Source organism: Falco peregrinus, chromosome 4 (assembly GCF_023634155.1).
Source record: "Falco peregrinus isolate bFalPer1 chromosome 4, bFalPer1.pri, whole genome shotgun sequence".
Taxonomy (NCBI): Eukaryota; Metazoa; Chordata; class Aves; order Falconiformes; family Falconidae; genus Falco; species Falco peregrinus.
The window spans coordinates 13,503,401-13,517,104 of record NC_073724.1 but is presented as its reverse complement, the minus strand read 5'-3'; the positions used below and the strand labels follow the sequence as shown (position 1 = coordinate 13,517,104).

Here is a 13,704-nt window from a genome sequence, read left to right as displayed (position 1 = left end):
GCAGTGGAGTCCTTTCTGGACCAGAATGCTCCAGACCAGGGGACAGGAGTCAGAGAGCCATGACACAGGACGTGAGATGCCCAAAACCAGAGGGCTGTATAGATTTGAAGCTGGGGCAGACGTGAGTGATAAATATTTGGGTTCTGGTACAAGGTGTACTCTATGTCTTCAAAATCATCTTCCATGTTTCACATTAAATGTTTTAAGATTGCATCAAAGGTGATGACAACAGGTGGAAGAAAAATTCCATTATGAGTTATTGAACACAAAGATATCACCCTGGAACAGAAAGTGTCTAAGCAACAGGCTGATTTGGAAAATTGTCACAGAGAGGTATCACTATGTGCTCACTTTATTAGTTCACACTTTCCGAGCCTCTTTCTCTTAGCTTTGAAGACTGGATAGATGGACTGGGATAAATGAACTAGATGGATCCTAGGACCAGTTCAGTGCAGCTTGTTATCAATATTTTTTTCTTTTTTTCCCACAGGGACTGCACTTTAATATAATACACTCTACTTTGGTGACTTAGCTAGCCACTGCGGTAGAGTTTCAACACTTGCCTAGGAGTAAGGGAGCGGAGAGGGGGCTGCTGCAAGAAATTTTAAGTGACTGAGGCAGCCCTAGGCCACAGTGCTGTGCCCTGGCAGCGATAGCTATGGTGGGAGGGCCCCCGCGTGGGGATGCAGCAGATGCTCACAGAGGGGACTTCCCTGTAGTGGAGCTGCTGTGCCAGTTCCCAAACATGTCCTGAGCCAAGGAAAGCACCCTGCTGCTGGCGTAGCTGCAAGAGGGGCTTTGCCAGCATAGCTCCGATCACTAGCAGCTACAATTTTATTTTATTTTTTTCCTTCCCCACACTTCTAGCCTGCGTAGCAGGGCTGGCAAGGAGTTGGCTTAAAGATCTGGCCTTGATACGCAGTGGCCAGCCAAACAGCTGTGAATGGTTGAACTGCACAGCACTCTTCTGAAGAGAAAGCAATTTACCTCAGGAAAAAGAGGACATTAAGTATATCTCAGACCTTAACTTAGCACCTCCCCTGTTCACTGGCATTTGATGTAAAGCCCTGAACACTTTAACCCTTTTCTACCTAGGAGTTGCAAGGTTTTACATTTAAGCTTGTAAAGTTAATGTCTTCCTGGAGAACAAATAGGAAAAAACCAAAATGCTTAAATGCCTGCTTCTCACATTATTATTAGACCATGTGGGGAAAGAAGAATCAAAACACTTTTCAGGCCAGGTGAAACAGCCTGACATTATGACTTAGTCAATATATCCATGGGTATCCAAACATATTATGGAAAAGAAAAGCAAACGTGAGAATAATTCCAATACAAACTTAAGAAATGCTAAATATGAACATATGAGGAGTGATTTGTATTGATTCTCCATTGCCACAAACTCCACATTGTCATTCAGTGCTGTGCTTCTCTTGAGAAAAGCTTTCTCAAAATTGTCAGTGCCTAACCAAATGTGCACACCTGGGCCTGCAGGGAATGTGAACTTTGTACACTGTCTGCCTGCCCTCACACTGCTCCAGCAAAATCTGTGCTCTAGCAAATGGACTAACATCTTGCTTCTGCTTGTTCCCTCTCATTGGTGTAGCTCCAAGTGCTCCTCCTCAGTCCGTTACTGTCCTGACAGTTGGAAACCACAACAGCACAAGCATCAGCATCTCCTGGGATCCTCCCCCTCCAGATCACCAAAACGGAGTCATCCAGGAGTATAAGGTAGAAAGGATGTCTAATAGGAGGGTTGTGTGTTTGAGGGAAAAGTCTGCCTGAATTACAGAACAATAACACTGTTTATGCATTTAGATTCTGACCGCATTTATAGCTGCCCATATAATTATATGGAAAAAGAGCACTGACTGCTTATGGGGGGGGGGGGGGAGGGGGGCTGTGTTTGGGGTTTTTTTAAAGCAGTACTACTCATATTAAAAGCAAAAATAACATGAGCAAGATCTGGAAGAGTGCTGTAATTGCCAGCTACTTTACAGTGCTTCTCTTTCTTGCCTTTCCCTGCTGTGGAATGAGAAAAAGGGTGTGGTTTTTTTTGTTGAGGGCTTCTGCACTCTCAAGACAGGCAGTGAAGCCCCTGTCTTAGAGTGCCTTCAATTTGGCAGAAAAGATACCTCTTCTTTCCCCCGCAAAAATGCTAATCCTAGCACTTCAAGGTCAAAGTCAAGGACCGTGGCTGTGGGAGAATACAAGACTTCTTCTGAGTACTATCTCTGTCAAGATTCACGACTTAAAGTGCTAGGTTGTTTGCTGTAAGGAACAGGGTGAACACCACTGCTGTATCCAGAGTTGCATGACAGTCGCCTGCATCGATTGTATTTTCTCCTTTTTTGTTGCTATGGTGACTCAAAGTAACCACGCTTTATATATCATCTTAAATTTTGTTGTTGTCTATAATTGCCCTCTAAGCTCACTTTTGCACAAGTTATTTTCACAACATGGAAAAAGTGCAGTACGGAGGAAATGATCAGGCCAGGTTCCCCGTTGCCACGGGCTTGTGACCATGGAACACCCTGTTTGTTAAATAACTGTGCAGTGGCTGGCTTGCATACCTACCGTGAAATGTTTAATTGAAGTAGAGCACGGCAGCTTGCTTGACAGTCTCACCAAAGGTGGAAGTGGTGGATGTAGCCTATTTCACACACAAAGACGTAGTTTCTTTTCTTTTCCTTGCTGTATCTTGAGAGAACACCAAATCAAGAAGGGAGAAGGTGCCTGACTCTTAAATCAACTAATGGTTCAACCTCTTCCAGCTTATCGCTTGGTCAGAGGCATGCATAAATGCTCAAAATATTTATGCTTAGCATTGCACTTCTTGTGTTTTGCTTTTAGTCAGTATCAAGATTTATTAATCCCATATTTTATTAATCTCATTTTCATATCAATTAATAATTATCTCTTGGCTTAATTAATCTTGCTACTGACTCCAGTGTAAGTCAATATTAACCATCAAGGGCTTACAGGCAAATAAGTAAAGCACACTCCTAAACCACAAAATATGTAGATAAGAAATAAAGTGGGCTGATGGCTGATAAAAGCCATGTTCCAGGTGAGTGATCAGACCTCTAGGCTGTTTATAAAAACAGCTGGAGTCACTACCTATTTATACCCCTTCTGTGTTAGATTAGGTGGCTGGCTGAGTAGTGAGCTGGCTACAGTGAATGCAGCGTGAAGTCTAATACTTCCTTGAGTATAAAATATCTGCTGAGGTTTCACAGTACATTTTCTAACAAATTGAATGTAGATCCGTTGATTCTACTTCAAGCATCAGAGTGCCTGTAAATTCGTTTGTGAATTAAATTACTTTAATTAGGGGCATCTCATAGCTGTTGTAACATAAGACCAGGACAGACAAGGAGTGAAAGAATGAATGCAATAGTTTCTTACCCTAATGGATTCTGGCCTGCAAAGAAGATCTACTAAAGCTTAGGAGAAAAAGGGTTTCTCTTGTCTTCCCAGTCTTTCTCATTGTTTTACAGAAAAAAAGATAAGGTGTGGTAAAATATTGAGCAGGGTCAAAAATAAGAGTAAAGAGAACATTGCTGTTGCTTAGACATGTCAGTTGGCTGCTGATAGTGGTTTCACCAACAGTGCTTTCTTCTACTATTATGATTATGTAGTGTACATGTGATATCTTTACGTATTGATTTTCCTGAATGGTAGTAAATGCTTTCTTTAATAATACAGAAGCAGTATATGTAGATAACACTAACTGAAGGTCTTAAGTTTTGAAACTTCTTGGGAAAAGCCTGTGGGAGAGTACAAGCAAGAGATATAACACTCTGAAATTATAGACCATTCTCATCACAAAATGCCAACTGATATTATAGAGTGTTTTTTCTGTTTAATTAGAAAGTAAATGAGTCAGGAACTAGTATCTGGATTCCTGAACAATGTAAGTAATCATAAAAGCAGCAGTAAAGAGTGAGTTTGTACTTGTTCCATTTCAGAAATTTCACATATCCCTGTTGTGCAGTAAAAGGAAGTTGAAAATAATTTTGAAGATTGTTTCTTTTTGGCACTTTAAAGAGGTGCTTATATTATTTGGTGTCCTTTTGCTCTTCTGTGAGAAATTAAGAATGGAAAAAAGTGTCGGTTTTTTTAGGAAAGGTTTTGTGATAATCATATTACTGAACAAGATTTCAATTAATGTGTAACACCTCTTTAGCACTTGGATGATTCTGTTCTGTGCTTCTAAGAAGTGTAACCAGAGAGTTTGCACTTTGTGGAGAGGTAGGGTCCAGAGAGGTATTTGCAAGCAGTTTTTGCAGCTGCCTTGGTCCTGTGCTGATCTGGGATAGCTTGCTGAGCTAAATCATCCCAATTCCAGCTACTCCTGGAAAGTAACCTTGTTAGGAGGTCCAGAATAAGTGATTGTCATGCAATACCTTGATATGTCGTATCTATGTGCAATTGTTTATGTGTATGAAGAATTTCATATTTTTTAACACATCAACTTTTGTCCCAGATCTGGTGCCTAGGTAATGAGACTCGATTTCATATCAACAAAACAGTAGATGCAGCCATTCGGTCTGTAGTAATAGGTGGCCTATATCCAGGTATTCAGTACCGCGTGGAAGTTGCTGCAAGCACCAGTGCAGGTGTGGGAGTAAAAAGTGAGCCACAACCCATAATAATTGGTAAGTGATTGTCTGTTTTGTTGTTTTGTTTTGCCTGTTTTGACTTGCAGAAATGCTTTCATAAATCACTTCTGGAAGCATAAAAATCCATGGAGCAAAAGACAGGGTTTGAATAGAGCTCGTTAGTCAGCCTTTAACATATCACTGCCTGCTGACGACTGGTCTTCTCTTTGTGCAGACTTCTCACAGCCAATGGAGGGAAATCTGTTCCACAGACATTTGTGAAAATGCAGATTAGCTAGTGAAACTAATTTAAAAAAAAAAAATAATTTACCACTTGTGGAGGTTGATGGATTTATGGAACTAACAGCTCAAGTTCCCTTTTCCTTCTGTTCAGATTCCTGTAATATTGCCTAACTCAGACCGTTGGTGCCTAAGGCACTATTTACAGTTGGTTTTCTGAACATTAGAAGTCAGTGTTTCTCAGGTATCCCAAGCAAACGAGCTTCATCTGTCAAAGACTTAAGTCCAAATAGAGGGCAAAGGCAGTACTATCATCTCTGTCTCTGAAATGACTGTTTCTTAGTAGTGGTTTCCATGCTGAATTAATTTCCTGACCTGAGGGAAACACAGAATATGTTTCTTCTGAAATTCTTCTCAAGTATAAACTATAAAGCCTGGAACAATATGGAAAGGGTAAGAGTAGGAGAAGTAACTATATTTAGCAAAACTTAAATGAGCTGTGCAGAGCAGCAGCTCTTTTGAGTATGTAATACAGGAATTTTGTTGATTCATCTGTGTGACCTAATTTAGTTATGGCTTAAATGGGCTTTTGTTTTTTTGTGGGTCTTCTGATGTTATTAAATGTTTTCTTTCTAGAAAATGTTGTCAACACAATGACCCAAACACAGACCATTCTATTACGTGTAGACCTTTAGAAAAGGCCATCTCCTAAACATTGGTTAAATATTTAATTATATTGAGGTTCCCTATTCATCAAAACAAATTGGGGCATGTCAGCTTTGACTATATTGTCACTGGAGAAAGAAATATAAGAGTGGAGGTGAAAGTAGCACTGGTTTTTGAAAAAGGCAGCAACAGAAACCAAGGAGGGGGAAAAAAAGTTTTCTAGAACTAAAAGCAAAAAATTGATTTTTGAAGATGCAAGAAAGCTGTCATCTAATAGGCCTGAATTTTGGTCCTCTGTATAAATAACTGGTGTTGTAAGACTAGTCTGTCATTGTATTTGCTTTGAGCAGGACTTCTTTTTCTTGTTTTGCTAGGAAGTCCATCTAGCTAGGCAGTGTACCCACTGGGCTTGTTCCAGCAAAACACTTAAGTGTGTTGCATTTTAAGCACGTGAGTAGCCTTGTGTCACTTAACATGCTGTGGGTTAAACTTGCGCCAAAGTGCTTTTCTGGATGATTCCCAGACAGCTCAGCTCTGCATCTAGGTACAGCCCTTCATCCTGACTTTTGTCTTACAAAAGTGACTGGTATAATCAAGAGTTAAATGTGGCAAGATCTGTATTGTTGCAGGAAGGAGGAGAAGGATGTTAGGATGCAAATAAAGTAGGAAAGAAAGAAAAACGTTATTTGGCATTTGGAGACTTAGCTTTACATTGTTAGACTTACAGTGATATTTATTTGTTCCTTTAAATGACCCCAGGATGTCTGCTTCAACAAGTTTGTCTGGTGGCATCCTTGCACATTTAAGTCCTTTGCATGAAAAGTGAAGGAGTCTTTTCTGTTTGGATTACGTTTCTGTTCTCATTTCTGTTTTCATTTTTGGAAGCCCAAAGCTGGATGTGGTTATTACTTGTATGGTCTGAATCTCCCTTTTCTTTAGGTCCCATTTTCCTATTGCTTATGAATTGCTGGCAGTTATTTATCAGACTATAAATTTTCTTCATAAAGGCAACAGTGTTCAATTAATACCATTTCAGGAAAATTTGAGTTGGTACCACTCGATGTTTGACTGAGAATCAAGACCATAAGAAAACCAATTTTTAGGTAAATTTAAAAAAAGTACTTACATGGATTAAAATGAACTGATGAATAAACCTCAAAACATTGTCATGAATGGGAAAAAAATATTGAGTGATGTTATTATAATGGAGTCCTATATGGCCTGGTGCTTAGCTATACTATTTAACACCTTGCAAACAGAATGAACAACTGCAGAAATTGTGGATTGTGGAGAGAGCACATCAGTGATGCAGAAGAGTTAAGCCATGTTGCTAACCAGTATGACTTTCATTGTCATGAAATACAGAGTCCAGAGTATAAAAGTTGTTATTCCTAAATATAGGATGTGTTCTTCTGTTAAGAAGGGTGGGTTTTTTTCCTGAAAATAACTGATTTTCATGGTGGATAATCAACTGCTGACTTCCCACACCAATTCTAGATAGCAGACCCATGGCAATCCAGAAAGTGAACCCAGGAGAATGTAGAGCAGGAGGAAGTATATTATTTCTTCAGTTAGAAATTGTATCACTGTTACAGGAATCCTGTGCCCATACTTCAGGCAGGACACTGAAAAAAATTATGGAAGACTCAAAGAGAATTGTGAATGAAATTTTTATGATCATTATTGATATGCTAAAAAATTTCACCTGGAAAACCAGAAATAAAATTGGAGATAACAGCAATGTTGGTTAATGGTATAGCTATTATTTCTCTTCATCAGTTGGCCTGTTCACTCTTACATTCCATCATTGGCATAATAATATGAGGAACAGCTGCAAACTTTCACAGTAATAGGTACAATCGAATCTGATGTGTCTAATTAATTTTTGGTCCAACAAATTAGTTTTGTTCTTCATTACTCTCCAATGGGAGGAAGACATTATATTTCATTATGTTTTTGTCTTCAGGAACAATGGACCGTTACAGGTCGCACGCTTCCCTTGTCTATGTTCTAATTAGTTGAACTGACAGCATTGTTACAGAAACACCTGCAGTATATGAAATAGTACACTGGTACCTTGGATGACATATTTATTACTTCTGCTTAAATATTATATAAAGAAATACAAAACTAATGCTGTTTGTTTCCCCAGACCCCAATGATTATATTAATTTTATTAAATGTCAGTAGTTAACATTCATCTGTATCCAGTTTTTTTTCAATCATCGAATTCAAAAGCATATGCTATTTTGACATTTAAAGAAATTATTACTTTTGCAGTTGTAATTGTTGGGCAGTGATGAGTAAGGGCAAACATCCAGGCTGCAAACTTTAAAAGGTAATTTGGAAACAGATTGCACCTTCCCCTAGAACAGAGGGAGAGCATAAAATCCACTGAAAGCTCTCCCCAGGTGCTCTGCAATTTGCTCTCACGTCCTCCATTCTCTGGAGACTGGTTTCTGACCTCAGAGAAGAAAATACAATCTTCAGACTTTTTGGATGCTTAGCAGGAAGCAGTTGATCTTTTCTTGAGCCCAGGAGTGTCCGCTCCCGAAGCTGGTGTCTCTGAAGCACTTCCATGCCCACTTTTCTCCATGGCAGCAGTGATGTTACCTGTTTGCTCACCACACCGCTGCTTTTACCTCTCCTCCAAAGGGCACAGAAATTAACTGAAAGTTAATGGCAATTAGAGCAACATCAACTCCCATGCTGATTTCTACTGGAAAATCAATTGTGTTCCTGGAAAAGCATGCCATAGAGTGCCTTTTTCTATTAATTTTACTCTCAGCACTTCCTCTTTCAGCACTGGGATTGGTTCCGTGGGCAGAAAAAAAGGGGAAAATCCAATGAAAGAGCCACCGCTGCCTCCCTTCTTTTTCTTGTCACAGGTGCTCACTGAGTTTTATTCTCACTTACTGCATCAGGGCTGGAAACCATTGGGCTTTGGCAGTGGCAACACAAAATAGAAAAGTACAGGAAAGGATGGCTGCAGCTGCCAGGCTCCGACGTTAGTAAAGCTTACCAGCATGGCCAGTGTAGACTGGTACATGATACCGGTACTGGTGTACTGCCTTTTTATATATTAGCAGTTGTAGTCTGTCAGCTTCCTTCTGTGGGACCTATTTTGTTTGTGGGAGGCCTGTTTTGTTTCTTGCACAGAACGAATGAAAGCAAGCCAAGCTCCAGCACAGCCTCAACAAGTCTGTTTGCAAAAGCAGACAGTCATCATTACTAAATATTGACATGGTGCTGAAAGAGAGAAAGCTTAATAAAATCACCAAGATCATTAACAGTGCGATAACAATGTGATGCAGTGCATCGCATTTCTTCCTGAGTAGCTCGGTGCAGGTCGGAGCCCAGCTGAGGGCCTGAAGCTGCGTCTCGGCTGGGGCAGCACTGGGCAGCACTGGGGCAGAACTGGGGCAGAACTGGTCCCCACGCTGGTGGGGCAGGCTGGGGCAGGCAGGGCACGCTCAGCCCAGTGGGCCCTCTGGGAGGGATCCTCGCTCGCAACTCGCAACTCAACTGGTGTCAACTCTCGGTCTCCTGCAAAGAGGTGTCCGTGCAAATAGAACCGGAGGTGTCAGGCTTCTCACATCTGCTTTGGCCAACGACCTTGTTTGTTTGCTTTAGGCTGAAGCCAGTGTGCTGACACCGGGGCTGCTCTGTTGAAGGAAGCCAGTGGTAAATTTAGCTGTTGCTGAATTCTAGAAGAAGAATGTGTGCGTTTTCACAGCAAGGCATAATGCTACAATATTTTTAATAATTTCCTCTGAATGACCATTTCAGTGTTTTATTGCCATATTCTACTACCTTTATATGTGTGCGATAGACTCTCCTAATTGAGAATCAGAGTGTTTGCATCTTTTTTTGTCTCAGTAGAGTCTCACTACTCTTGCAGCTCTTCAGCATGCATACAGGCATCTGATAACACTGCATAAACATTTCCAGGATTGAGCTACATAAATGCTTTCACCAGAAATGATGGATAATTCCTTCACCAACTTCAAAACTGCAGATGTGGGCAGTTTATATCAAAAGTACATATAATCACTATTCATATTTTTTTGCAGAAAAAAAGTTTGCTAATTTTAAAACTAACCATTTTTGACAAGGGAAGGTTTGAAGTAGAAAAGTGCTGGCCCTAGAGCTATATGCTTTAGCATTTCCTGAATTTCCATTCACATTTTTTTGAATGTTCATTTTCAAGCCAGCCATCAAGCTTTCCTTTTAGAAAAGTTCCTTTTTAGAGAAAGAGTGGGAAAATCCAATGGGAGCATCTACTGAAATTTACAATTTTCTAGTGCAATATATACAATTTAAGATCCTATATAGTAATTTTTGATTCATGTCACTTTAATTGGTATTCCTCTTCATAATTATTGCTTACAGGTTGATGTTAAGAATTTTTCATGCATAGTCTAGGTGAAAAAAGCAGTATCTGTTGCTGTGATTGTTTAGAACTTACAGTTAATTACATGATTTTCTGCTTTGTGTCAAAGCTGTTGCAATGAGGATTGTTTTCCCCTTGAAATAATAGCTGGAAAATGCATCTTTGCCACATCTGAAAAGATACATATTTTAATTTTTATTTTTTACTTTAAGTTTGGAAATTCTAGCATGCTCCAAAGACAAATGAGTTAAGTAAGAATTTTTGGCATGCTGACAACAATGAGAGAAAGAACTGTCTTTTGATTTGTGGTATATTTTGTATGTGGAATTCTCATTTGGAAAAAGCTATTTATTGATTGCTTGACTTATTTATTTCTTAATTGGTTTCCTGGGATCCATTTTCTCATCACTGTGTTCTGTCTATACTTATATAAAAACAAACCAACAAACGTGTATTGTTTAAAAAAAAAGCTCTGGACTATCATCAGTTAGATTACTTGGGAGAGTGCTAAAGAGATATCTTTTCAAATATATGTTTGCAAAATCACAATGGATTATGGATTTACTTTCTAGAAGCATTTGTTTTCAGGTGTGCATTGGTACTCATTACAGCTTTCCTACTGTAGATAATTCTTTTGAGGTGTATTACCATTTGTGTTTTTTTGGGTTTTTTTTTATTTTCATTTGCAGTACTTGGTTCCTGTTTGTATTACAGAATCTGTAATAACATTCACTCAAATTTCTTTTCTGCAGGAGGTCGTAACGAAGTTGTCATCACTGAAAATAATAACAGCATAACTGAGCAAATCACTGATGTGGTCAAACAGCCTGCCTTTATAGCTGGCATTGGTGGTGCGTGTTGGGTAATTCTGATGGGTTTCAGCATCTGGCTGTACTGGCGCAGAAAGAAGAGGAAGGGACTCAGCAATTACGCTGGTAAGAGCAGGAACTATTTGTTACTATCTCATCAGTTTCTATCATGAAGAGAACAGGTCCTGTTAAACCTACTTAAAACCCATGTTGAACTTAACAGCAAAGGTGGCCTGGGTGAATTTTGTATGCTTGTTTTAAATGTATGCTGTGAAAATGCTGGTGTATGAGAAGCTTTAAATGCATTGCTCAGTACCACATTTCATCATTATCATAAGACAGTCTTTGTTTTCACATCTCCAGCACATCTAGCATTAAAAAGTGCAAAGAGGATTAACCATAACCTCTTGCTCCTTGCTCAGAAGGCACTCTGTTAGTGGTCCAGTTCCATTTATGTGCTCAAATGTGAATTAAGTCTAGACCCTTACAAGGAAGGTTAGAAAGAGTATTTGGTCATTTTCTTCATTCCCATGCATTTCCATGTCTTCAAAGCCATGTGCATGGGAAATGAACAGAGGTGCTTAATTAGTGAATCTGTATCTACAGCTGGAGAAGCCTGTGATGTATTAGAGAAGCGTGGTCAAATTTTACCTGTGGCAGAAGCCATAAAATATTCCATCTTGGAGGTAGAACACCTTGGAATTCCCTCACAGTGTGATCCCTCTTTCACTAAATGTGTTGCTCCAGTTACAAATTAGGTTTTTAAAACTACATTTGCAAAAATAAATACAGTTGCCAAATGAAAATATTTTCTTCCTCCCTCAACCTGTTTGTTCTGTGTATTATTCTGTGCTTCAAGATTCTGATGGATTTTTAGGAAGTCAGATGAATTACCATAAAATGGGGCACTCTGAAACCTAATTTTACATAGAAAAGCTTTTCTTCAAATATTGGGGCAGGTTGTCTTGTAGAGCTTATTAACATTTAAAAAGAGAAAACATTTCTTTTTTGAGTGAGATTTGCACAGTTGTGGACGCAGCATATTGAACGTAAACATTATATCACCCTAAACTTACACTTAGCACTCTTCTATTTACAAGTTATCACGTGTGAACCCAAGGACACAGGTTCCCTAGGTGGCTGAGCATCTCTAATAACTTGCCAAAACCAAATTCGTTCAACGTTCATTCCCTGCTCATAGCCAAAGAGTCCTGTGCCCCCTTCTCTTGGCATTAGCCATCATCAGACTCCTCAGTGTCCTGACTGGGCTCACCAAACCAGAAGGAAACTATTCTATGCTGTTTTTCAATCCTTCCTGGATTAGTTTTTCATTGGCTTAGTGAAACTGAGCAGCCCAAGAAGAAATCAGATGAGCAGTGGAAGCAGAGGGAGGAGAGACCCTTTCAGTGGCTCTTGGACTGACAGGTTTCTGTGGAACCTCACCTTGCATCACCACGTGGCCTGTATCATTCATAGGTTAAGCTTTTTGTAGAAGTGTTTTTTCTTTCCCTTAACAGCAATGGCTTTCTACTCTTTGAGGGGTGGGGTGGTGTTAATTGAGAAACTCATATATATCACACACACCTACACATGTGTTTATATGAAATATCAGTCTAGATCCCAAGATTTGTCATATCAAGAGACAGCTGTTTTCCTGTTATTCCTCTTAGGAAACAGTCTTATACATAAAATTTTGGACACAAGCTAAGTTTACTCTTTTTTTAAGAAGCAGAATTATTAGTCCTGTATGTGAGTTTGCATGTTGGGGGTGGGGCAGGGAGAGATTAAGAGCAAAGTCTTTTATACTTTAAAATGCGTAGCTGTAAATAATTATAATAGTCATTATAAACAGTGTGTCTCCTGCAACTCATTCCTTCTCGTGATGTTTGCTGCATCTAAGTGTGATGTGAACATTGCATCATGACACACACTTGCCATCATCAGAATTATGAAATAGTGTATGCTTTCAGCAAGGAAAGTTGATAGCAGATCATGCTTCAGATTTCATCCTGTTTACAAATCAGAGAACAGCATGTCCACACAGAAAAACTTCAAATGTGACTGTCAAAATTCACTGCTCACCTTTCCAACCATCATTTCTCATTGGCTGCTGGCTGGTTAGTGCTTTAAGCTCAACTGTTAATGTCCTGTTTATGATATTCAACCACAACTGAGTAAATTCCAGAGGAAACTCGTGCCCTGCAATCAGTGCTTATTATCAGGGTGTGTAACTCACAATGTGTTTGCTTTCTTGTTTTGCAGTTCAGTCCTTCACCTTCACCCCTGCAGGTACTGTCCATTAGTCTGTCTCTTACCTCACCAACACATCATTGCAAACATTAGCTATATAAGTGTTTGTGAACATGTGAGATATGCAGAATTAAAATATAAGGAGAAATACCTCTGTTGCCTATCTACGATAAAAATGTAGCATTCATTCTCCTAGTGATTCCATGGGAACAGAAAATGTATCTCCATTAATGTCTCTGTCATTATAATTCTGCATACTTCTTACTCATCTAACTCCTCAAAATAATGCAGTTACGAAACTAATTTGCAGGGCAAGATGCTTGAACTAACTTAACATAAACAAGCATTAGTCCCTATGTAACTGAATTCTGATTTTAAAGCTCAAAAAAAGTATCTCAAACATTTTTTAAGATATAACTGGAGAAATGCAACTTTCTTCCACTTTAGCTGTTAGTTGTATATACATTGGCCTTACCATGAGGTGTTCAGATCTTCAAGCAATTCAGTGATTAACCTATGCATGCATTGCCTTTATAGTGTTTTTGAAGTTCAAAAATTTGCTTTTTTTCTGCCTACACAATTCAAAGCTGGTATCCTAGTTTTTGTATCTTTAATAAACATAGCATACGGTAGACCATTATCGTAAGGATGATTAAAAATATGTAAAGAATAAATGAACTGTGGCTGAAACAGCAGGTTGCAAACAGCTTAGTTAACATATGGATAGCCAGAAAAAAATAGA

The 13,704-nt window shown here is 39.2% G+C and overlaps 1 protein-coding gene across 11 annotated transcripts in view; it reads left to right on the top strand.

Annotated features, from left to right (window-relative positions):
- ROBO2 (roundabout guidance receptor 2) overlaps positions 1-13,704 on the top strand; it is a 475,778-nt gene that overhangs the window by 400,912 nt on the left and 61,162 nt on the right. For all 11 annotated transcript variants that reach the window (XM_055802479.1, XM_055802483.1, XM_055802482.1 and 8 more), the window contains exons 16-18: positions 1,607-1,731; positions 4,490-4,661; positions 10,656-10,838. In XM_055802479.1, the coding sequence (XP_055658454.1) occupies positions 1,607-1,731; positions 4,490-4,661; positions 10,656-10,838 (480 nt within the window). The remainder of the gene's footprint in view (positions 1-1,606; positions 1,732-4,489; positions 4,662-10,655; positions 10,839-13,704) is intronic.